Below are 25,458 nucleotides of genomic sequence, written 5' to 3' on the forward strand. Positions count from 1 at the left end.
AAGACAGCCATGGTTTCCGCTGTTCGGACATCAAGGGGGAGTTCATTCCACCAACTAGGTGCCAGGACAAAGAAGAGCCCAGATGTGTGTCGTCCTTGTGCCTTGAGGGGTGGTGGGACCAGTCTAGCAGTGCTGGAGGATTGGAGAGATCGGGGTGCAGTACGGGGTGTGATGAGGTCTTTTAGATAGGATGGTGCCAGACCATTTTTGGCTTTGTATGCGAGCATCAGTGTTTTGAATTTGATGCGGGCGGCTACAGGAAGCCAGTGGAGAGAGCGTAGCAAAGGAGTGGTGTGGGAGAACTTGGGAAGGTTGAAAACCAGTCGAGCAGCTGCATTCTGAATCAGTTGGAGGGGACAGATGGCACGCAATGGTAAACCCGCTAGAAGCGAGTTGCAGTAGTCCAGGCGTGAGATGACGAGGGACTGGACGAGTATCTGGGTAGCCTGAGTGGAAAGAAATGGACGTATCCTCCTGATGTTAAAGAGGAGAAACCAACAAGAGTGAGAAAGACTGGCAATATGTGAGGAAAAGGACAACCGATCATCCATGGTAACGCCAAGGTTGCGAGCAGAACCCGAAGGACAGATCAGGGAGTTGTCAAAGGAGATCGCAAGGTCCTGGAGGGGGGATGAGTCAGCCGGGATGTAAAGCAGTTCGGTTATACTAGTGTTGAGTTTTAGCTGGTGAGCGGTCATCCAAGATGAGATGTCTGCCAAGCATGCAGAGATCTTAGTGGAGACATGAGTGTCTGAGGGAGGGAAGGAGAGGATGAGTTGAGTGTCATCGGCATAGCAGTGGTAGGAGAAGCCATGAGGATATAAGCTCTCCAAGAGATGTAGTGTAGAGGGAGAATAAGAGAGGGCCAAGAACCGAGCCCTGAGGGACACCAGTGAAAAGACAACGTGGGGTAGATGTGGATCCATTCCATGTCACTTGATATGTTCGGCCTTCTAGGTAGGAAGCAAGCCAGCGCCATGCCAAGCCACCAATGCCAAGACTCCTAAGGATGGACAGAAGAGTCTTGTGGTTGACCGTGTCAAATGCTGCTGATAGGTCAAGAAGGATGAGGACAGATGACAGTTTGGCTGATCTGGCAGCATGTAGCTTCTCAGTGACTGCTAAGAGGGCAGTCTCTGTAGAGTGAGCTGCTTTGAAGCCAGACTGATTAGGATACTGGTGGTTGCTCTGAGAGAGATAGAGAGAAAGCTGGTTGTAGACTGTACGTTCGAGGATTTTTGAAAGGAAGGAAAGAAGCGATACTGATCGGTAGTTGCAAGTGTCCGAGGGATTTAGAGTGGGTTTTTCTTTTAAGATGGGAATGACCCTGGCTATTTTGAATGCTGTTTCTTCTCTATGTTGCACCTTGTGCACAGGCTGGCACCACTCTTTGGTATGTATTTGAAACTATATGCCAGTCTGCTTCCTCTCCAGTTTTTGCCAGCGGTATCATTGCGTTGTATCTGGTAAATCCAGTATCGATGAGGCCCGAAATGGTCCAGCTGCTGGGGTGGTACTGGGATGTATACAGGAGGGAGTGCTTGATGTGGGCCTGTAAATTCTCGGCTAGCTGCATCGGGCGCTAGGCCTGGGCTATGGGCAATTCGGTCACTCCAATTAGCCTCAGCATGTTTTTGGATTGGGAGGTGGGGGACAAAGTACCTGGAGAAAACCCCACGACAACACAAGGAGAACATGCAAACTCCACACACGGAACCCTGGCAGAGACTTAAACCCTGGTCCCAGAGATGCAAGGCGACAATGCTAACCACTGCATCACCATGCTTTCTATGATGCACAATTATGCTGATAATTCTGGATTAATTAGTGTCCTCTGACATATGGCCAGAAATAGTGTACACAGTGTGCATGGTGAAATAACAGGCAGCATTCACAGTTTAAACAATAGAAATCATTTTAATTTGATGTTTTGCCACAGGCCTCATGTTAACAAAGATTTAAAAACAAAGGTTTTTATTTCTGTTCTGCCATTATTTCATTCCATCTCAGTCCTGCGTACGCACAGACAGCCCTAGTGAACATGCATACTGAAGAAAAATCTGATTAAAATCATTACCCTTAAATATACCTCCCTTCGCTGTCACTCACACACACACACACACACTCTCTCTCTCTCTCTCTCTCTCTCTCTCTCTCTCTCTCTCACTCACACACACACACACGCACGCACGCCTGCACGCACGCACACACAAATATGCTAACATGGTCAGTTGCTCTTCAATATGACATAACTGACATCTGAAGCCAATTCTACCTAGACAAGGCAGAAATCCTGAAAGGAGAGAGAGAATGGGGTCAGCAAGTCAGCTTTCGGTGTGTGTCAGTCTTAAAAATGTGTGGAGCAGGCGGAGCGGCTGCAAGCGAATCAAGGCAGATACGCTGAGCTAAGGTCAGCTACTGTGTAGAAGCACGCAGGTAAGAACGTCTCCTTTGTGTTTAGGATCGCACTGCCATGCCTGCTATTGTGTGACCCGACAGAGACATGCAGCAAGAATCTCTGGAACCACGCATGTGTCGACAGCATGAGAGACACGCGTGAGAATGCGACTCACTGTAGCTTCTCCTGCAGGAGCTCCAGCCGCTGACGGTCCACATATCGGGAGAAGAGTGACAGCAGGTTGGGAGGAGTGAAGAGCGGAGGAGACAGGGAGGCTGGGGGCACCTCCAGGAGCTTCCGGGTCACTGAGAACACCAGCTCCGTCCTGGGGGTAGGGGGCTGCGTCAGAATAGTGCTGCTACTCACATGTAACAGCCCAATAGCCAATGTGTGGTCACACTGATGGGACAAAAGCCCATCTTTGTGGCACTGAGCTAAAGTGGGCGTGGTTTAAATGTGGCATTTTGTTACAAGACAGTGTTGGTTTTACCCAATAACATCAACAGTTGATGAATCTGAAAGGTCAACCCAACCCTCACCCTGATTGGTTGCGCTATTCAAATTTAAGGGTGAGAGTTCAAATTTGGTGCGAATTCAGTAAGAAACCGACGAGCGAAATCGCTCTGCTACCACAAGTAAGGAATCAGATTTTTGCATCGTGCAGCTATAATGGAAGCATATGAGATGCGATTTTTTTTTTCCGTGCTGGTGTGACTCCACCTTAACTCTCTAACAAATGTCAGTATGGGGATCACAGCTGGAACACCTTAGAACTTCAGGACTCCATCATCTCAACCCTCAGCATCAGGAAGTAGAGCAATGTGCCAATGACCTGATGACATCACTTAACATCACTGGCCACTGAGCCCAGGACGATTATATTGCTCTGAGCTGGTAGCGGTTCAGCATTCAGTCCAGCCTGCAGGGGGCACCATAACCCAGTGCGATGGAAGACTGCTTTAGCGTACCATCGATTGTCGTCCATGAGCTGGCAGTTGGCGTCAGAGCTCTGCATCCGCTCTCCTTCACTCAGGATCAGGTACAACAGCGTCACACCAAACTGATGGAGGGCAGAGAAGCAGGTCAGAGGTCGGAGGTTATGGGGTGCCTGGTGTAGCAGATCAGTTGGGTGTACAGACTGGCGGTGGGCAGAGCAGACAGCACTTAGGGCACCTTGTTTTGGAGCACGCGGGGAAGCTGACCCTCGTTGCCCTGCAGCTCCTGCAGCAGGTCGGTGAGGGCAGAGCTGGAAAGGGCCTGGACCACCACAGAGACAGGCTCCACCAACCAGCACAGCACCTGGGGCACAGGGTCAGACAGAAGAGATCCTGGGAAAGATCCTGGCTCTTCCAGGCTCCAACACACACCCAACGAGCGTCGTACTGCCACCGTATCACACCCTCGGGCAGATCATACCTGATCCTGCTTGTCTTTTTTCGCTAAAGCGGGAAGATTCCGGGCGATCGCCATGACGACCGCAGCCGCCTGGGGTGGGGGCAGGAAGGGGAGGAGCCTGGAGACCAGCCGCTTCCCTTTCCTGACCGACATGATCATGAGGCACTGCTCATCGCTGACTCTGAGGATGGAGAACAGGAAAGGCCGGAAAAGCTGAAGAAGAGAACCAGCTCAGACACAGAAAAATGTTAATAATAATAATAATAATAATAATAATAAATTAATTTAACATTAGCAATAGTTTAGCACTTTACGGGATCTCAATGACGCTTACACAGAATGAAGTAAATGGATAACAAAACAAACACTAAGAAATGTCGAGAAGCAGGATGCTGAGAGAGAGACACCGATCAGAGGCCATGTACACTGCAAGATGGGCTAAATGTGACCCCGGCTGTGGGTGCGAGACCCCGGACTCTCCTCACCTGTCGTCCCACTCCTTCTCCCTCAGCGTGTTGTACAGCTGGATCGTGTGGGTCTTGTGCTGCTCCAGAAGAGCCTCTCTCTGTTCTTCTGGCGTCTGAATGAACTTCTTCTCAAAGTCTTGCACCTCCAGCAGTAGACTGTACATCTGAGGTGGACGAGCAAAGCAAAAGTAAGCAAAGAGCTGAGCCATGAGGCAAACTCCCCCTCCTTTAAGATCAGACAGGTAGGAATCCCCCCACGCGCCCACCCACCCCCTCAGTGCTCCTCACCTTTTCCACTGTATAGAGGATCTGTCTCCTCTTGTTCCACACCTGCTTCTCCCGTTTCTCCTGAAGGATGGAAGATAAACAGAATGAGATGATGATAGCTAACAGGAGAGATCGAGCAAACGGGCGGCCACCACCTGGATGCTCACCTCGTCGTCGCTACGGCTGGTCACCACAGCGTCGATCATCTTCCTGGGATTGTTCACGCTGGAGACGGTCAGCTTGCCCAGAGAGCCAGCAAACTGCACTGCAGCCGGGAAAAGAGCAAAGGCGTGGGCTGATGCCATCACAGCACTTTCTGTCCTACAGCTGACTCACTCCGAAGGGGACTCAAGGAGCCCAGTGATTCACACCTGTTACCCAGACATCCTGATTTTGTCCCCGAGTCAACAAGGGAGGGGCTTGCGTTTCAGTTCTTTAACCAATCGCAGTCATCATTGTATGACATCACAAAATTGGTCCATTTTTTCCCCTCAATTTTCAAAATCAAGGCTTCCAGCCATCAGGCCAAGGATGGCATTTAGCTCCGCAAGCTAAGCCTCTGTGCTTGTGACTGGAAGGTGTCTGGTTCAAAACTTATTATTTTTACTGTTATTAATTTTGTTATTATAATAATCATGAAATACACACCTTAACATTGCTCCATACAGCCTTTGCAGGCAAGTACATTCCTGCATTTTTGCCTGTTTATTCGTGACACGCCCCTTAACAAAAGTCAGACACAATTACACAGGCACTTTAGAAATCTGTGCGCCTTGTCGCTTAACAGAAAACACTGGTGTTAATTAAATGTAGTGACGTCATACGACGAAGAGTGTGACTGGTTAAATAAGCAAAACACGAGCCCCTCCCTTACTGACCTAGGGACACAGAGAATGCGGCAAAACCAGGAATTGCCCCGTTAGCCCAATTAATGCGGGCCGGCCACAAGCTAACTGACCACGCCGAGGAAGTAAAACACACAGCACTGTAAAGTGCTACCAACTGTCCTGCAGCAACCCTCATGAAGAGAGTAACCTGCCTCCAGCAGGGGGAGCGGCAGCCTCTCTCACCTGGCCGGTAGGTGTGTTCCAGCTTGGCCACCTGAGGAGTGATCAGCTTCGTGGTGTGTTCCTTCTTGCTGCTGCTGTCACGGTCTCTCTCCTGCTTCTTCTCCATCTTTTCATAGTAATTCTGCGAGTGAGCATTTAGCCTGTTAACCGCAATGCTACAAGTAACTAGCATCCCTGAATGAAATAAAAGGACTAACAAAATTCATATGCTAATCATTCCATCCATCAGAAAAGTCAAGCCTTTGTTGTAGGTATTGAGCTGGAGAGCATCCATCTATGGTTTGAGGCCAAGTGTGACCAATCTGAGCCTTATTAGAAGCAAGCAGCCAATCAGAGGTCCAGATGGCCCCAGCACACCAATTGGACCCTTAATTCAAAGCAAGCAGCCAATCAGAGGCCCCGCTGGCCTCAGCACACCTGATAATAGTAGTCATCCAGGTAGGGGTCAGTGCTCTGCAGCTGCATCATCTGGATGCGGGCCACCCACTCCTTCTCCCGCTGCGTCATCAGGTTGCTGTAGGGGTCCCGGATCCTGCGCTCACCGCCACGTCCCCCCCGATCCCTGCACAGGGACATAGCAGGGTCACACGAGCACTTCCGGAGCTCTCTGGCCCGGGATACTGCCGCTGCCGACTCATGCTGAGAGTTCATTACTGTAGACGGCACATATGCATGCCGACTCGGCAAAGCATCGCACACCCTCACAGGACCTCTCCCACCGTCTTTTTCCCGTATCCCAAATCGCTTTGCCATCCCCACCGCGAGCTGGAAGCAGAGCTCCAACTGAAAAGGAGAGCCAGAGGGACTCCGCAGAGACCCTGAGCAAGCCTCACGCACACACTGACCCCCTGCTCTGCAGCCGCTGGGTCAACAGTCTCCGGTGCTGGGGATGCAGGTGTGTGGTGTTGTGCCGGATGGGGCCGTGATTCGGGGGGATGTGGGGCCCCACCCTGGGAGGGTGCTGTCCGAAAAATGGCCTAAAGCCGCCGGCCCCTCCAGGTAGGAGCGGTGGGGCTGGCCCGGCCCTAGGGAACGCCCCCACCTGGCAAGAAAGTGCATCATCAGTACGCAGATCAAGGCTGACTAGGGCAACGACTAGCGCTGCGCACACGGCAAGGTACGGTGAACAGTGCCGGACGCAGCCTCCCGGAGAACACCCACCTGGGAGCTGAGCAGCTGGGCCCGTTGAATCTGGGACAATACCGGACCCACCCCACCAGGGAATGGAGGCCGACACAGGGGCGAGTTCTGGGGAAAGAGGAGGAGGGCTCACTGATGGACCCGGTTTGGTGCCTAAGGCTACATCACACTGACGGCAGAGGAGGGTGCGGACGGGCCGCTCACCGTGATGTTCAGCAGCGTGTTGGGGGAAAGGCGCTCAGGGAAAGGATGGGCGTAGCGATGCTGGATGGGAGCACGCACATGTACCGCCGTGGGGCAGTGGATCTGAAGCAGACAGGCAGCATTGAGTAGCTCTTCACCACAGACTTGCTCTTACTCTGGCCTACCCTGATGACCACCCTGAGTGGCCGTGCTTGCAGAAGTCGCTAAGATGCTTGGCCCTTACCTGCTGGTTCAACATGTGGCTCAAGGGCTGCTTAGGAGGTGTCCCAATTGGCACGGCTCTCACAGGAGGGCTGCCAATCACAGGCGAGGAGGAGCGAGGGGGTGGAACCCTCTCCGAGAGATCCCGCCTCTCGTCACTTCTCATTGGAGGGGGCTGCTTGGGCAACCCAACCTCCTTGATAATAGACAACAGTGAACTGTCCTGTAGAGCAGGAAAGAATTCACACAAGTAACATTTGAATCCATAGAGGATCACCCTTCTTACTGTAATAAAGACAATAATGCTAAAAACTGAACTTTGCTGTCCGCCTCATGATCTCTTTGTCACTCGCATGTCACAATATTTTGTTTATTCGACCTGCAACATATTTATCCTCTATTATTAAATCTGACCAGCAGATTGATGTTTCATTTTTCTCAGCATTAAAAAAAAACAGCGCAACATTAACCTGCTAATAAGCTGAAAATTGCTTCCCTGCTGGCACCGGCGATATCAGACAAAACTATATCAGTTATGGATTGAATTATCAGGATACGCTGAAGGGTTGGACTTAATAACCCGTCCCACCTTCGCAGATGTCACAGTGCCAAATCCTGAACCCAGATTTTGCATGGAGCAGCTTTTTCTGGTCCGGGCCCATTTTTTGTAGTGGAAACGTGTGGAACCAGCGGTAGATTGGGCCCTGACACCAGCACCACGTTGGTGGAAATGACGCATGAGAGAACTAAATAAGGGAGGCCAGCTCCAGGGTATGGCAGACTTACCTCCATACGGGGGCCAAGTGCAGGGGTGACACCTACAGGTCCAAAGCCTACGCTCTCCCAGATACTGCGCGAGTTCACCTGAAAGGAGGGGGTTTCCATGAGTACCCAGACCCTTTCCCCAAATTCCCAAATGCAGAGAGACGTCACACCAGCAGGAAGCAGCCACGACCTGCTCCATCTGTCCCGAGAGGAGCTGAAGGCTTCACAGCCCTGGGGCTCTGCAGGCAATTTCACACTCCTCATATCACTTATCTGACTATTATCACAGGCTACTGGATCACTTAGGTCACCACCTCAAATCCCAGGGTCGGTAGAGTGATGTCGCTCTTATCCACAACAGACCCAGGGACTGTCTGACCCCGCTTTCTCAATCATGTACCTCTTTGTACAGAAGCATCTGCTAAACGTATGAATGCAAATCTAGCTGATAATGAAGGCCTTCATGGCACAAAGCGTGTCTAACTTGAAACATAATAACATCATTATAAATGAGAACATAACACTCTGCTACCCTGATACGTGCTTAAAGGCGGCACACAGGACAGGCTCACTTTACCACCACCCATGGATGCATTTTTTTTAACCATATTAATATCACCAGCACATACTAGTGCAGTGTCAGAACTCACCTGCAGGGGCGCCGTCCCCATACGCAGCTGCTGCTGGTGGTAGCCCAACAGCGAAGGAGGCCTGGCTGGGAGAGCCTCAGACAAGGCCTTACGCTGGGGGGGCAGTTCTGCTCTCGCGGGCAGCCCAGCCGCCCCCACACCAGCAATTGCAGGATCTGCCCCCAGGATCAGCCTGGCCAGGGACTCTGCTAGGTCACCGCCACCACGCTCCTCCAAACCAGGAGGGGGTGCAGAGGGCTGGAGGGACGAGGCTGCGGCTGCCGGGGGCACGGTGGGAGGCAGGGACACCCCGCCATCACGCACCCGTTCGTCCAACTCTGCCAGCCGGGCGTGCTCCTCCTGCCAGTCATCATCTGGAAGGGAGCAGTGCAGACACATCAAGCCTAGGAGAGACTGGGGGCGGGGCACATGCAGCACGGGGCGGGGCTTACCAATCGCCCCTGCTCCAAAGGTGTCATCATTGAACTGGTCGATTTCATCTTCCTCCTCCACAAGGCCCTCTTCCTCCTCCAGGGTACAGTCCTCATCCAGAGACTAGTTCGAGGGACAAGGAAGACAATGATGGTCATATAAATCTAAACATTAAAAAAACAGAAGTCGATTATGCACCACAGGCGCTGGTCACCATCCCCAGGGGATATCAACTGTCACTGAGGAATACATATCCTGGGTTTCCAAAGGACCCAGTGAGAAAAAGCAGCACCTCTAGCTGGAGATGCACATGCACAGCCCTGCATCACACAGTATGCAATTCAAAATGGAAACTGAACCATAGACAGGGCAGCGTGCAGCTCAGCACATTACAGACTTCGCCCCATGCTTGGAAGGTCATGGGTTCAAATCCCATGGCTCATACCACTGCTGAGCCCTTGAGCAAAGTCCTTAACCCTCAGGGACCATGGGGAGCAGTGGTCACTTATACACAGCTTTGGACAAAGCCATCTGCAAAGCCAAAAATATAAAAGTAACACTTCTCGGATTAAGAATAATGAGACGCGCAAACCCTGGGGCTGGTGCACGTGACAAGCATCTGTCAGGCTGGCATCCTCCGGCGGCCCGGGGCTAACAGCCACACACACGTGGGTACATTACGTTTACGGACCACAAAAGGAAGGAGGATGATTTACCGAGAAGCACCCCTGCATATCCAGGCGGTAAGATGAAAAGACCGCGCCATAATCGGGTGCACGGACCACGGCTGCCCGGTCCCACCAACGCTCCCTGACATGGTGAATAAAGCCTACGGGCATCTGTCATCCACTTGGGCCTCCATTTTTATAATACAATCTAGGATACATCCGAGATGGGAGGAGGAATGGGGGAAGCAAACCCGCGCTTTAGGATGCCTGGTTACCTAATCACCCCATCCTTTTCCCGGCGATAATGAAATCACTCACCAAACATTCATATTCATACAAATTAAAAGACACATGAAAAAGAGAGCTTCCCAAAAAAACACCGCGCGAATATTTATGAAATCCCCGCTAGACCAACAGCCATGTCCAAAGACCCACCTCTTATCCTGCAAGGCCGATGAGGAAACGCCGAGGCTTTAGGCCGCACGGAAACATTTCTTCACACCGAACCCGTAAACAATACCTAAATAGTGCCCTAAAGTGCTCCGCTAAGCTCTGCAGCCAATTGCTCGAATACAGCAAGTCCTCATAATAATGCATCACATGAAGACAAGAAAAACTGACATTACCTGAAAACGAAACATGTATAGCGAATCCGGTAAAGGTGGTATTTCCCTGGCGTTTCTGAATCGGAGCAACGCGCAAATTACGCAGCAAGTTTCTTGTGGGCGAGCCTGCAGCCTCGGCGTGCGCGTTCACGCTCACGTCATTACAGGGAGGTCGGCGAATCAGTCGAGACTTGCAGTTAAATCGAGTGAAGGTAAGTCGTTTATGTATATAGCACATTTAAAAACAACAGGAGTTGACCAAAAGTGCTTTTCAGTTTAGAAGGAGTTAATTGACAAATACTGCACACATAATAAAATAAATTATTAAAGAAATAAAATAACATGAGTAACGATGAAATATAAAAATAAAATATAAAAATAAATATGAAAACGCGCATACAAGGAATAAGAAAATTAAACAAATAGACAAACGAATAAATAAAGTCAAAATAAAAATTCAAATTAAGGAAATGTAAAACAATTAGCAACAGAAGAAAGTAAGAAAGTAATTTAAAATAAATAAACAAACAAGCAAGCAGATAAATAACGGAGTTACTAATTAGAAATTAAAAGCAACAGTATTGGACTTGGCAAAACACTGGGAGAACGTCATACTGAGTTGAAAACAAGAAAAAATAGACAGGTGTTTAATTCAGATTTAAACTTATCAACAGAAGATCAGGACTTTACTGTATGTAGGGTGGGAGACTATTCCAGAGTCTGGGGGCAGTTACAGAGAAAGCCCGGTCAGCTTTGATTTTGAGGCGTGAGTGAGGAAATGAGAGGAGCTGTTTCTGAGGATGATCTAAGTGACTGGAGGGCTGAATACGGAACTAATAGGTCTGAAATGTATTGTGGAGCTAATCCATTGAGTGCTTTAAAAACAAATATCAACATTTTAAAATCTACTCTGTATTTTACAGGTAGTCAATGCAAATGAGCTAGAACAGGAGTGATATGTTGTCTTTGTTCCAGTTAAGAGTCTAGCAGCTGCATTTTGAATCATTTGAAGTCTAGAAAGTGTGGAACGGAATAACCCCATATACAGGGAATTACAGCAGTCAGGCCGAGAGATGATAAAAGCATAGATGACTATTTCCAGGTTCTTGGAAATCGACTTTAACTTGGCTATAGATTATAAAAACTGCCCTGTACAACATTGCATGCTTACTTGTTTGTTAAAATTCAATTCAATTCAAATACACCGAGGTTTTTAACTTCATTATGCAAATATATGGACAGTGGGCCAAGTGAGCTGCTAAGGTTACTGACCGAGTTTGGGGGGCCAAATATAATTGAATTTTGTTAATTTAGTTGAAGGAAGTTCCTTGCTATCTAGTATTTAATATCATCCAAGCAGCTGAGCAGGTTCTTCAGAGAGCAGGTGCTATCAGCTGTAACTGGTAAGTAAAACTCTGTGTTGTCTGTGTAACAATGATAGAAAAAATTGTGCTTTTGAAGATAGAGCCAAAGAGGAGCATGTATAGAGAGAATAAAAGGCCCTGAAATGGAACCTTGGGGAACGCCACATTTAATGGGCATGGAGGATGAGGACTGAGAAGTCTCTCTCTCAGGTAAGAGGTAAACCATTTTAACACTGGGCCCTGCAAACCAACTTCCACCTCTGATCGTTTTAAAAGAATGTGAAGGTCAATTGTGTCAAAAGCTGTGTTGAGATCAAGCAGGACTAAGAACTAGAATCGATAGCGAGAAAAATGTCATTCTGTACCTCCAGCAGGGCAAATTCTGTGCTATGCAGAGCTCTAAAGCCAGGCTGGAATTTATGAAAGATTTTAGATGTGTTCAAGTAAGAGGTGATCTGGGAGAACAACTTTTTCTAGTATCTTGGAGTTAAATGGAACCTTCAAGTGAGCTCAGCAATTGACTCCCTGCAGTTCGCATACCGGTCTGGAATCGGGGTGGATGATGCTGTCATCTACATGTTGCACCGAACCCTCTCTCACCTAGAGCAGGCAGGGAGCACTGTGAGAGTCATGTTTTTTGACTTCTCCAGTGCTTTCAACACTATCCAGCCTGCACCACTGAGAGGGAAGCTGGAGGGAGCCGGTGTAGGTAAGCAGCTGACTGCATGGACCATCGACTACCTAACCAACAGACCGCAGTATGTGAGGCTCCACAACTGTGTGTCCGAGATGGTTATCTGCAGCACAGGCGCGCCGCAGGGCACGGTTCTCTCACCCTTCCTGTTCAGCATGTACACTTCTGACTTCCGTTATAATTCGGACCAGTGCCACCTACAAAAGTTCTCGGATGATACGGCCATCATCGGTTGCGTATCAGACAGGACCGATCATGAATACAGGGGGGTCATCAGTGACTTTGTCGGCTGGTGTGAGACCAATGCTCTCCAAATCAACGCCAGCAAGACGATGGAGATGGTCATTGATTTTAGGAGGAAGGCACCCCCTCCAACACCGGTGAGCATCCAGGGAAAAGTCATTGAGATAGTGGACTCTTACAAGTACCTGGGTGTTCACCTCAACAATAAACTGGACTGGACTACAAATACGGACGTCCTGTATAAGAAGGGCCAGAGTCGACTCTACCTGTTGAGGAGACTGAGGTCCTTCGGAGAATGCAGGACCCTGTTAAGGACATTCTATGATTCTGTGGTGGCATCCGCCCTTTTCTATGCAGTGGCCTGCTGGGGGAGCGGATGCACGGAAAGGGACAGAAGCAGAATTGACAAACTGGTGCGGAGGTCAAGCTCTGTGCTGGGATGCCCTCTGGAGACTGTGGAGGTGGTGGGTGAGAGGAGGATGTTAGCGAAGCTGACATCCATCATGAACAACCCTCATCACCCCCTGCACGAGACTGTGAGTGCGCTGAGCAGCTCCTTCAGTCAGAGACTGATACACCCTCGCTGCAGGAAGGAGCGCTTTCGCAGATCATTCATCCCGACAGCAGTTAGACTTTATAACACATCATGATGTCATGAGTCACCCAGATGCTACCTCTAAGGTCACCATTACTTACCACTTCATACATAACGCACCTTATAGAGGTATGGGCATGTGCATGTATATGTGTATGTATATGGTTCTGCATCTACAGTTTACGTATATGTAGAGGCATATCTGTATATAATGTATGGATGTATGTATGTATGGATGTATGTGCATTGCACGGGTGTATATATGTACATGCCAATACCCAGCACTACCTGAATAGTAAATTGTAGCTATAGTAGGTAAATAGTTGATATTTATTATTACTTGCAGGTTTCCACAACCCACTATCCATATTTCATACTGTGTATGGGTGTACATAGGCAATACTATTGTATTAGTGTTTTATCTTATTTTATATTATTTTTATTTCTGTATTCTTATTCTTGTATTTTTTATATTTTCTACTCTTGTAACTTCTTGCTATCTGTCTGGAGCTGTGATAACACACAAATTTCCCCACTGTGGGATCAATAAAGTCCTATCTTATCTCTTATCTTATCTTAAGAGGGGCCTGTGGTTTTTATGGTCATTGGGGTCTAGGCTAGGTTTTTTTAAATGGAGTTTGCATGATTGCATGTTTAAAACTGGAAGGCACAACTCTACTAGTTATTGAGCTATTAATTATGGCCAAAATAAAGGAGCAGATTGTATTGAAATGTAATGAAAACTTCCTTACAAAGGCGAGATGGTATAATGTCTACGGGGCAGTAAGTGACATCCATTTGAGAGATGACCTCAGGGAGCTGGGCAGATGACACTGGCTGTAATTGCTGGAGGTAACTGGAGGACTATGTGTCTCTGGGGGATCTGTGTCTGGAGGTTTGATGTTGGATCTTATGTTGTTAACTTTGTCAGTGAAGAACTTCGAAAACCTGTCACAGGTTCCAGTAGTAGAAGCTAAGGTAGCAGTAGCAGCAAGAGGGTTTAAGATGGAATTGATTGGCATAATTGTGAGCCTTAGCTGTCTTAACAGAGCTTTGGTAGAGCTTTAAACGGTCTCTGAAAATTTTGTATGAGACCTGAAGTTTATTTTTTTTCCACTTACGCTCTGCCCTTCTGCAATCGAGTCTAAGAGCACGGGTATGGTCATTCAACCAGGGGCTGCCAGCAAAGTGCATGAGAGAAGGGTATCTGAGATATGAGGTGGGTGAGTGAGCATAAATGTAATGGAGAAATGAGGGACTGTGGTAGAGTTTATAGATCGGACAGGGGGCATGTGCATGGGGGTGGGAGGCGGTGGTAAGGGGACAAGACAAAGAAGATTGAAACAGAACCAGAAAATGATCAGACACCAGAATCAACAACTTTCAGTTTGGAGACAGAGAAACCAGACAATAACATGAGATGTAGCGTATGCCCCTTCTGATGTGTTGGAACCGATACTGACTGGATAAGAGTCAAAGAATCCACAAGGCACAAAATCTCGCTCACCGTGGATTTCAATGGGCAACAAATATGGATGTCGCAGTTTCAGAAGAAGAGGCCATAAATGACAGAAGATCAGAAAACTACTGAATGAATTTACTGCTGTTTTTAGGTGGTCTGTTGTTTCAGGATGAGAGGCGGATATAGGGCTTTCGAAGGAACAAACAGGCATGCTTAGGTTCTAACAAACACTTTATGAAACGTAATACAAAATAACCTTGCATTAAAATCAATACACAGATATTGTACCATACGCAATGCAAAATGACCTCGTATCACGAGTGATATCAAATAGTATTATATTATAGCTAATAATAAAAGGTGCAAAGATACGGATGATTATATATATATATATATATATATATATATATATATATATATATATATATATATATATATATATAGAGAGAGAGAGAGAGAGAGAGAGAGAGAGAGAGAGAAAAGAAGCAATAATACATAGAAAATGCTAATCATTACCACAAGCAGTGACAATCAATCCCAATAATCAATTAAACACACAGGCAGTTGCAAAACTTTTCACACTCGGACATGCCATCATCACCCACCTTCACACACGGACTGGGGAGCCCTTTTCAGTCCTGGCAGGAGACCAACACGTGAGTCCCAAGAAAGTGCCGGGCGATGCGTGTTTTATCCCACGGCTGAGCTCCGGTCAGTATTTTACCCGTCCTTTATACTAAATTGGGCGCTGCGTGAGGGCAGGGGGCGAGCTGGCCAGGCTCACCCCTTCCCCCTAGGCAATGCGCTCTTCGTTTGCTCATCAAAATGATCACCTAAAAGGACAATCTTCTTAGATAGGGACTGAGCATTTATTATGGCAAATTTGACCGGTGATGACTCCAGTATTTTCCATGAGGAGTCCTCCGTCAGCATTTTAGCACAAAATTTTAGTGAACGGAGATTTCTAGCATTTACTCCACCACTCGCTAACCTCGTACTACCACTGTCTACAGTGTACTCTAGAGCTAGCTGATGCCTTGGGCTTAGCTCCTAGTTTGTACCAAGTCTCGGACGATTTGACCATGACTGCAGAGCGAGGGGTGGCCTCAGGGTGAGGAGACGTGGCATTTAGGCCAAACCAGGAAAAGATGGAGTCAAGCCCACCACTGGTGTTTGGAGTGGTGGCACCGGTAACAACTACAGAGTCAAGAAATTGCTCATCACCCCTGATCTGATGGAGAACAGATGTTCTTTCACCTAGTTCAGCAATCCTCCGATCACAACAAAGGCAACCCTTTTAAATAGGAGAAGTAAGAGGTGACATGATGCAAATATCTCCATTGGTTGCCGGCAGGAATCAGCTTTGGTTTTCATCCAGTTTGGGTAAAATGTGGCAGGATAAAAACTTTTGTAACAAAATGGCAGGTCTGAGCAAGATTAAGTATGAAACTTAATAAACAAGTAAACACAGTAATGTTAATTAATGTTAATTAAACCTAAACAGCACCGTCTGTTACTTTGAACTTTGTTACCTGGGAGATTTAACTCCCCCGCCCCGCCCCCCAAAAGCTAAAGTTTTCAACCTGAAGGATGTCAGGGACCATAGTCACGGCATTAATTTGTAAATAGAAATTGTAGAAGCTAGTCGAAATTCTATAGTTCTATCCGGAATATTTAGTTTACTTCTAAGGAGCAAGATAATTTAATATGTAGTGTAGTTACTATTTGTGGTAAATGCATGGTTTTGCTGGTGGTTAACCATGCAGGTGACCGTGCACAAACATGATGAGTTGTCGTCAGCAGCAGAATTTGGAATGCAGTGGAATACCTGCCAAATACTGGAAGAACTCGAACCAGTTAGACAGGGCAGCTTATAAGATCTTTGAGTTCAAATTGGCCAACTGTAGCTGGCTGATGTGCCATTATTCTTTGAAAAGAAAAAGATGCTACATTCTTTAGATGAATGCATAGGTAAAATTCATGCTATGCAGTAATTGTTTTCATGATGGGCAAAACATTGACAGTGATTGCTAAGGAAAGTATGATTCATAGATTACATGTTTTCATTCCAGTAAGTTCTTCTGATTGACGCAATGAAGGATCTACTGAGGATGGGTTGTATCCACTGACCTGCCTCTCTCATTGTGAGGCCATGGTTTATCTGCAAAGATCCTATTAGAAATAAACCCGCACATAGTACGGAATATGCAGGTTCTGTTTCTTATGTACTTGAGCACGGTCCTTTGAGGTGAAGCTGCAACATGTTTTGAGCCTTGTCAATTCCCATTGCTCTGAAGCGGTCTCTGCTATCTTCTGTGCACTTACGACGAGCAAAGTTAGGACAGCTGAGGGGCGAAGTTGTGCCAAATAGGTGCACTACCATTCTGTACTCTCCCAGATCTTTTGAATGATATGACCGGAGGGCCACCATCAGAACCATGTCAGGTCAGGTTGGGGAGCATGAGCTGATGCAGCACGTTGCTGCACCCACCACACAGCGAAACTCCTCGGCATCCCGGCCGGCGATCCCCCAGGGAAACACACGATCCAGCCCTACCCTCCGGAAATGGCCATCCATCTGCCGCAGCCAGTTGTTACGTGGCCGTCCCCTTGGCCTGGTCCAGTCACTTGAGTCCTCAGCAATGAGGATCCTGTGAGCCGGATCACCCTCAGGGAAACGTACCACATGGCCGTAGTGCCGTAACTGACACTCCCTCACAATGCAGGTAATGTGCCTCATTCAGGACTCCTCTAGCAACCGCTCATTCGACGCAAAGTCAAACCAGCGGTACCTCTGCCAATATTCGCACTTGTGCTCGATGAGAACCCTCAGTGCAAGGATACGGTTGATGGTAAACAGCTTAGGTGTAAAACTAGACTGCTCTGGTTGCTAACAGACACCTACAATCAACCCTTCCCTTTCCAGATAGGGACTACAAGTCCCATTTTCCAGGGGTGATGCCCGACTCTCAAATGTTAGCAAAGAAGACCTTCAATTCCAAGAGGACAGCCTTACCATCAACCTGGAGAAGTTCACCCCGGATACCACAGATCCCTGCGGCCTTCCCAACCCCCAGCTGATTAACCACCCGTGCAAACTCGGTGACATTAGGGGGTTCATAGCTTTGAGAACCGTGGACCCAGGGATCTCCAATATCCTACCTGAAGGGTCAGCTTTTAACAACTGCTCAAAGTAGCCGGCCCAGTGGGTCACAACTGCAGTGTCATCCGTAAGGACCGTTCCGTCACCCGCTCTGACTGCAGACCTCCTGGGAACAGATTCAGATGTGCGTAATGCTTCGATTCCTCTGTAAACAGGAAGTAGGTCACTAGACTACAGATAGTGTGTCACCTGCTCACAGATTTGTCTAACAAACTCCTCCTTATCTGCCCTCAGAGCTGTTACAGCCGTCCTCCTCAGTTCCCGCTACAGACTGGAGTTGCCACCAAGTCGTGCCCTGAGACTCTTCTCTATAATATCCAGGGTGCCCTGCGAGATGAAACACCTCCTTCTGGGAACACTAGCAACACCAACACAGCCCTCGGCAACCTTCAGGGTCTTATCATGGAAGGTCTCCCACATCACATTAGAGTCAGCAGTCACACCCAAATCTGCAAGTTCCTCACACAAACTACATGCAAACTCATCAGAAACAGCCTGATCTTGGAGTCTGGCTAAGTCCAGCCTCATTGTCCTAGTAGGTGATAGAATGCTGGATCTAAGCGGAATCGTCAGAGTAGCAACAAGAAGTCTGTGGTCAGAATTTACAAACTGGGCGTTTCTGTAGACCCTGCAGTTCTGCAGGAGCCTCTAGCGTCTGCCTACCCAGGACTTAAAGATAATACTTAATTGAGGGGGGGTAATTCTTCACAATGAGCCATAAGTACCGACGAGAATGGGATTCGAACCCACGCGTGCAGAGCACAATGGATTAGCAGTCCATCGCCTTAACCACTCGGCCATCTCGTCACATAGTTCTACCCCCCATGCTGTATACATAAAACAAAAAATTGTGTACTTTTCTTTTGAAGAATAAAACACCTGTACATGTTACATTTTAAAACGCATTTGATAAATGCACACAAACATTTTGTACAAGTTTGAAAAATAAAACACGTTACATTTAAAACATTTGTGCAACTTTGAAAATAAAAAAAATCTTTGTGTTACATTAACAAAATCTCCTTTGATAAAAAAAACCTACAAAATTTTGGACAACTTACCTTTTGAAAATAAAGAACTATGTTCGAGTTACATTAACAAAAAAAACTAATTTGATAAATGCATACAATTTGTACTTTCAAAAATATTTTGTACAACACGGTTGAAAACCGTGGGACGTGGGTCACGAGACCAGCGATGGTGTGTCACCTGCTCATAGATTTGTCTAACAAACTCCTCTTTATCTGCCCTCATGGGAGACCCATGGCGACCGACACAATCCTCACAGCCAGTCCTGCCAGTGCCAGTGGTTGCATCGAAGTCACCCATGACCAGAGTATCGTGCTTATTTGCATCGAGCGGTTGTGAGTTGTTTTACGGTGGCTGGAGTGCCAATTGCGCCACCAATCCCCCAAATAATTGTTTCCCTGTAAGTTGGAGGACCGCTTGAGGGCCGGATGCAGTTTAACGTCATACCCAGGACATGTTCCATGTAAGGAAACCATAATATTTTATACATAATATAAACAGCAGTAAAACAGTACAGAATAACTTGCAGTCCACACTCATCAATGGGTGCAAAATCAGCCACCTGCACGTACAGCATAGCGCATGAGGGGGTGTGAGGGGCTGTGACATGATTATTGGGGAGGAAGAAAGTAGGAAGAAAGTTCAAGAAAGGAGAGACTGTGTCCTGTAACACAAATTTGTGGTTAGGTTTCTGCATCATCCTGTCCTAATATTCAAAGAAATGTTTCTATCTTGTCAACGAATTTAAGGAAATTCTGCCCAGTTCTCATGATTTGAAATAATCAAAATGCCAGGGAATGCCCCCTCCCCTCAGAAGTTGGCAGCCCAGAAATAAGGATTCATAAGTAAATAAATATTTTTATTGCTATGCATGCTATGAGATCAGCATCAATTTATCACAGACACACTGTAGTTAACGCTATGGTACAAACATATCGATTTGTATTCACATTTAGTATTCCATGAACGTAATATTAATAAGTGCCTGCGCACACCCCCTTGAATCGCATTGTGGGTTGCCAGGTTGCGGTAACAGATGGCTTGAAATTCTATGTAGAGTGCGGATTGTGTGTTTAGATTTCGTTTCACATACGATCTGGCAACTTGGTTTATGACCGACAAACATACAAAACTTGTGTATGTGTATGATGATTATTCATAATGAAGTTTGAGGGCCATGCAAATTGCGGGAGTTAAGGGGAAGAAAATAAAACGGGATGGCGGCCGGAGACGGCCTTGGAATACGGGACGAACCTTGGAATACGGGAAAATCGGAAGTGCTGGAAGGCATGCGAAGGAGATCCGTTCCTAATTCTGTCTTCGGAACAGGTATATACGGTTATTTAGCGTCAGTCAAATGTTTGTCTTAGAATGGAGTATATATTTTAACTTTCTACGCAAGAAACACTTCCAGATACACTAAAACATCAATAATAATAATAATAATAATAATAATAATAATAATAATAATAATAATAGTACAATAATCATACAAGTAAAAACAAGAAAGTACTACATATCAGTGTCACAAAATAGTGCGTGCGTTCGTTTGTAATTACGAATCATTTATTTAAGTAAGATTTTTAAAATAATAGAATGGCAGTCCGCTGATAAGTACGAGTTGTCGGATGTTCTTAACCCGTGCAGTTACTGTATTATATATGAGGGAATTCTCTGAGAAATATTTTCAGTAAACAAACTGTACATGCGAGCCATTAGTAGCAGGTGGACTTGGCATTGATGTTAAAAATACCAGTTTTTTGGCAGATTAACTGCAGAAGATGAACCAAGGAGTATCAGAAAGCAAGATTTTAAGCAAAATATTGTGTATATTCAAAATATTGATAGAGGACGAACCCAGGGTTTCGTGAGAAGCTGGCCAAACCACATTAATGAAACTTCTGAGAGGACAGAAGAAGAGGACCAAGTGAATGCGTGGATATCGAACAAGTTTAAGACCTGCCTGGAGTGATGTGTAAAACAGAACATGTCCCATGGGAGTGGGAGGGGGTTTTCTGGGTAAACCAAAACTGTCAGGTTTCCAAAATAAGTCGCAGACAAAGGCTAGGAAATGAAAATGATTATCGTTGGGTACAGAAAAGAAAAAACAAGACATCTAAAGAGAAGACAAACTCAGGAAAGAGCTCAGAGCGTCCTAAATAAAAGAGGTCTTTTGGAAGATGCGATCTGCGCACACAGACACGAACCTCATGGATGGTCAAATCCAAGCGATACTGATGAGCTTCAATAAGGCGCCGGTGATATTCTTCCTTCAATAATCCTCAACTGGACGTTGCGTCGTGGGATTGCAGGAGTATTCCCCAGGATCTTGGCCTCATTAGCACCACCTGCTGTTTATACAAAGCGTGACAAAACAGAACTCTGTTGTAGCCTCGCTTTCACGGCATGTGCGCGACGAGGCTGAAGCTGGCTCCATCCATAAGGTGTTGGATGTTCAAAACCCCATCCCTTATAACTGATGATCTGTCTCGTGATTGGCCAGGAACATGCTCGATTAGATCTACAGTCCATTGTTCTTTCTGAGTATCTGGGATGTTTTCCCTGTTTTTCTGAACCTGAATTTCTCATTCTTTTTCTTGACTTTAATCTTACAACCCCTTGAATTTTTAACACAAAAGCAACATAAATATAAGTCCAGGCAATAAATTCAAATTCAATTTGCATTTCAGGTGGGTTGGCGGTCTAGGGGTTAGGGCCCTTGCTTCTACACCAGAAGATCACGTGGTTGAATCCCAGCACTGGAGTCTTCGTTTCCATTAGTGGAAACAGCTGGTGACATTGGGATTCCACACGAGGTAGCGAGGGGGACATGGCACACAGGAGGATCAGATGAGCAGGGCATGGTAGAACTCCTCCCCAAAAAGGTGCACAACATCAATGAAAGATGGTGACGAGCAGCGACATCCAGAACAGGAACAAGAAAATCCATATAGACACACACATGGGCACCAAAGACTGGAAGACAGAACCCAAGGAGGGGGATGAGGAGACAATACCTGGTTCAGTTTAATCCTGAAGCTTGAAGAGTCTCAAAATGAATTTTAAAATTCAAAGGGCGTCAACTGGTTACTTCATCATAACTTTGCCAGATCCTGCTGCTGTGTCACGTGTGAGTCTTCATTGCCTGTCTATTGAATTTGACATTTGTTTCTGTGTTGCAGCTACTGGACTTTCCATGACTGGCTCACTGCACTGTCTTGATGATCTGAGAAAAGTGTCATTTGGCTCTGAGTTTCCCAGACATGGATTGAAGCTCCTCTACTGGTTCGCTGTGAGCTGTGTAGAATTCTCTCCAGGTGGTGTAATGAAGCTAAAGTGTGACCCATATGCAAGACATTTTGGGTTCCACTACTATGGAAACTACGAGAAACTTCTTCCAGAACATAAGCAATGCTATTTCCGTTATTTTGTGGTAGGCAACCTGAACCCTTTAACTCACCCGAGAGCTCTGGACCTGCCTAATTATGTGAAGGGAACATACGGTTCCAATGGCAGCTTTGAGCAAAACATGGACCGCATTATTATTAGCTTCAACAATATCACAAAGATAATAACTGATGTCTACATCACTGAGCACTGGCATGGATTGAAATGCTTCAGACCAGATGGGACGTATCTTCTGAGCCCTGAGCTCCTTAAGATCGTACAGCAAATGACACTGACGGAATTCCTCACCAGGACCGCCACCAAATATTATACGGACGAGTCATCTGATGACAGCAATGAGTTACACACCAATGAGTGTGCTGTCGAATACAGCAATGACAACAACATTGGCTTTAACAATAAGCCTAAAACAGAGAGCATGCATTGTGAAACGCTGAGTAGGTTGGGAGTTAAGCAGCCCAGCCCTGCTGTATTTCCAGAATCATTATGTCACTTAGGCTGTACAACTCCAGTTATCTCAAAACCATCCAGCTTCCATAATGCCACACAACCTGTTACCCCCACAGAGACCCACAAACCTGCACAGTCCAATATGCCTTCAAAACATATGGGAAAGAAAACTTGCCATTCACAACCGATTTCTCATCCAAATTTCCTCCAGATCCATACTCCTGATCTTGCACTTCGAAATCAGACCTCATGTAACGTCTGTGTTTCTGATTCGGGGCTCCCATCTTCCTCCCCACCTCCTAGCCCCCATCACAATTCTGCGACAAACTCTATCTTGTCAGAGTCTGAAACTGGCCTCGAGTGTCAGAGCCAACGAAGTCCAACCAGTAAGGACAACGTCTCCGAGCTTCAAGGGAGCGGGTCCGGCTGCTGGCTGGACTCCGCCGATGTGGCGGTGTTGAGTTTTCTTACAGTGTTGGCTATACTGGTGATCCAGTTTTACTTTGTGAGACTTGGCACTGTGTTACTAGTCGAACTGCTGCTGGGACTGGCCCCCATTCCTGACAGGCAGAGAGCTCCGGGGAAGAAGCCCAGCAGCCCTCATTCAGAGACCCCTGCTGGGCCTCTGACGAGGGCTTCTCCCGTGCACCCAAGGTCTGGTAATAAAAGAAAACGAAAGAAAAATAAGAAGCGTAAAAAAAAGTGAGGAGTATTCTCTGATAAAGAGTGACATGGGGTTCCAGGCATTTCTGCAACCTTTTATATCTTTTTCTGCTTGCTTATCTATCTTTTTATCTATCAACTTTATGTTTATATGTAGCATCATAGTCTGAGCAACAAAAATTCACGTTTCTGTATCCAATGTATTGTCTATGGCTATTGTGACAATTAAACCCCGCTTGACTTGATTTGCCTTGACCTTTGCTTGAGTCTCTCACTACATAACCTCGCTTTCAGTATAGCTCAGTGTGTGGTGCCCCAGAGTTGGCGGTTTTCTCCCTCAGTCAGGAACAAGCCATCAGGTGAACTGGTGTCTCAGTTTGGTGCTCAGCCTGTGATTGTGTGTGACTGTGCATCCTGTGATGGACTGGCGTCCTCTGTGTCAGGACACGTTACTCCCTTGACCATCAAATCATCGGAGGGAGGGAAGGAGGGGAGGGGGTAGTGTGAAAAGTTTTCAGTATGTGTCATAGTGAAACTGACAGGGTGGGGTAAGGAGTTTCCCATACAGGTGGTGTTTGTCACCATAGGTCATCCGGTCAACTATAAGGTATCGCCGATTTCTCTTTGCATAAAACTTCCAGGAAATAAAAGACTCTGCCGTACATCAGAAAATGACATTTGGCATAAATAATAAAAAAAGATAATCAGATCGGAGGTAACCTAAAACTCGACACGTTGTTTCTCATTAAAGAAGGTAAAAGTTAAACAGGCATGAATCAAATTGACATTTTGTCTTTCTGCACATGAGTCCCCGGGAGAAAACACTCCCACCCGCAGGTATCCATTACGGTCAGTGTGCCAGTGGGCCAAGCATCCCGCTTTACCTCTCTGCAGTGGAGGTAGCACCTCAAAGTATCATGCACGCCATACCCCACTGGAAAAAAAAACTACACAGGACTTCCATAGAGTATATATTTTTTTATACGTTTTATGATAAACGCCATACATTGAAAAATAACTTTGACTTGAAAAATAACTTTGTTGAAATGTTTTAAGGCGTAACATTTTCATGTGTTTTATTTTTCAAACTTGTACAAAATGTTTGTGTGCATTTATCAAATGCGTTTTAAAATGTAACATGTACGGGTGTTTTATTCTTCAAAAGTACATTTTTTTTTGTTTTATGTATACAGCATGGAAATAAAACTATATGACGAGATGGCCGAGTGGTTAAGGCGATGGACTGCTAATCCATTGTGCTCTGCACGCGTGGGTTCGAATCCCATTCTCGTCGATACTTATACCTCATTGTGAAGAATTACCCCCCAACCCCAATAAACCATTATCTTTAAGTCCTGGGTAGGCAGACGCTGGAGGCTCCTGCAGAACTGCAGGGTCTACAGAAACGCCCAGTTTGTAAATTCTGACCACAGACTTCTTGTTGCTACTCTGACAATTCCGCTTAGATCCAGCATTCTATCACCTACTAGGACAAAGATCAGGCTGTTTCTGATGTGTTTGCATGTAGTTTGTGTGAGGAACTTGGGCGTGACTGCTGATTCTAATGTGATGTGGAAGGACGGCTGTAACAGACTTGTTGATGGTGATTTGTTAGACAAATCTATGAGCAGCTGACACACCATCGCTGGTCTCGTGACTCACGTCCCACGGTTTTCAACCGTGTTGTACAAAATATTTTTGAAATCGATGATGTACAAATTGTATGCATTTATCAAATTAGTTTTTCTTTGTTAATGTAACTCGAACATAGTTCTTTATTTTCAAAAAGTAAGTTGTCCCTAGTTCTGTGCTTGTTGTTGTAACTCACTCCACCTGTTGCTTGTTGCTCTGTCTCAGTGGATTAATTAATTGTCATGTTCCACACCTGCCCTGTTGTTAGTTGGTTACCTGTCTCTATTTAAGTGCCTGTCTCTTCGCTGATCTTTAGTCAGTCATGTGTTAATCCCGTCCGTCTATGGTCACCGTTACTTGTGAACTCTGCTTGGTTTTCTAGTCCTGCTCCCTGTTTAGCCCAGTTCCTTGGTAGTGTCACTTAGTGGTTTCTTTAGCTCATTCTTATTTCTCCTAGCATGGCTTGGGCCCTCCTGGTCCTTTTGTTTGGTATTTCACCTCAGTCTGTACTGTT

General features: G+C 46.4%; 2 protein-coding genes and 2 non-coding genes across 5 annotated transcripts; 2 read left to right on the plus strand and 2 right to left on the minus strand.

The window, feature by feature from the left end:
• Nucleotides 1-1,897: 1,897 nt before the first annotated feature.
• patl1 (PAT1 homolog 1, processing body mRNA decay factor) lies at nt 1,898-10,417 on the minus strand. Of its 2 annotated transcripts, XR_007385537.1 has the most exons (19): nt 10,263-10,417; nt 8,989-9,091; nt 8,558-8,910; nt 7,929-8,006; nt 7,165-7,365; nt 6,942-7,043; nt 6,759-6,845; nt 6,443-6,639; nt 6,015-6,159; nt 5,598-5,718; nt 4,695-4,792; nt 4,549-4,608; nt 4,279-4,424; nt 3,815-3,974; nt 3,572-3,697; nt 3,367-3,458; nt 2,574-2,723; nt 2,189-2,293; nt 1,898-2,118 (listed from the first exon to the last, which is right to left on the minus strand). XR_007385537.1 is itself a non-coding variant. In XM_048996428.1 (18 exons), exons 1-18 carry the CDS (start codon nt 10,275-10,277, stop codon nt 2,272-2,274), a joined length of 2,256 nt encoding a protein of 751 aa, XP_048852385.1. In that variant the 5' UTR covers nt 10,278-10,417; the 3' UTR covers nt 2,155-2,271. The 2 variants fall into 2 exon arrangements, 1 of the variants encoding a protein (XP_048852385.1); XM_048996428.1 differs by lacking the exon at nt 1,898-2,118 and having other exon boundaries at nt 2,155-2,293.
• Nucleotides 10,418-18,487: 8,070 nt separating this feature from the next.
• trnas-gcu (transfer RNA serine (anticodon GCU)) lies at nt 18,488-18,569 on the minus strand. Its single transcript has one exon. It is a non-coding gene; the product is annotated as a tRNA-Ser (tRNA).
• Nucleotides 18,570-19,853: 1,284 nt separating this feature from the next.
• On the plus strand, nt 19,854-23,601 carry LOC125720601 (uncharacterized). The gene is made up of 2 exons (XM_048996182.1): nt 19,854-20,120; nt 21,974-23,601. Exons 1-2 carry the CDS (start codon nt 20,009-20,011, stop codon nt 23,353-23,355), a joined length of 1,494 nt encoding a protein of 497 aa, XP_048852139.1. The 5' UTR covers nt 19,854-20,008; the 3' UTR covers nt 23,356-23,601.
• A 923-nt stretch (nt 23,602-24,524) lies between these two features.
• trnas-gcu (transfer RNA serine (anticodon GCU)) lies at nt 24,525-24,606 on the plus strand. Its single transcript has one exon. It is a non-coding gene; the product is annotated as a tRNA-Ser (tRNA).
• The last annotated feature ends 852 nt before the right edge of the window (nt 24,607-25,458 follow it).

The sequence above is a fragment of the Brienomyrus brachyistius genome, chromosome 25 (assembly GCF_023856365.1).
Source record: "Brienomyrus brachyistius isolate T26 chromosome 25, BBRACH_0.4, whole genome shotgun sequence".
In the NCBI taxonomy this organism is placed as follows: domain Eukaryota; kingdom Metazoa; phylum Chordata; class Actinopteri; order Osteoglossiformes; family Mormyridae; genus Brienomyrus; species Brienomyrus brachyistius.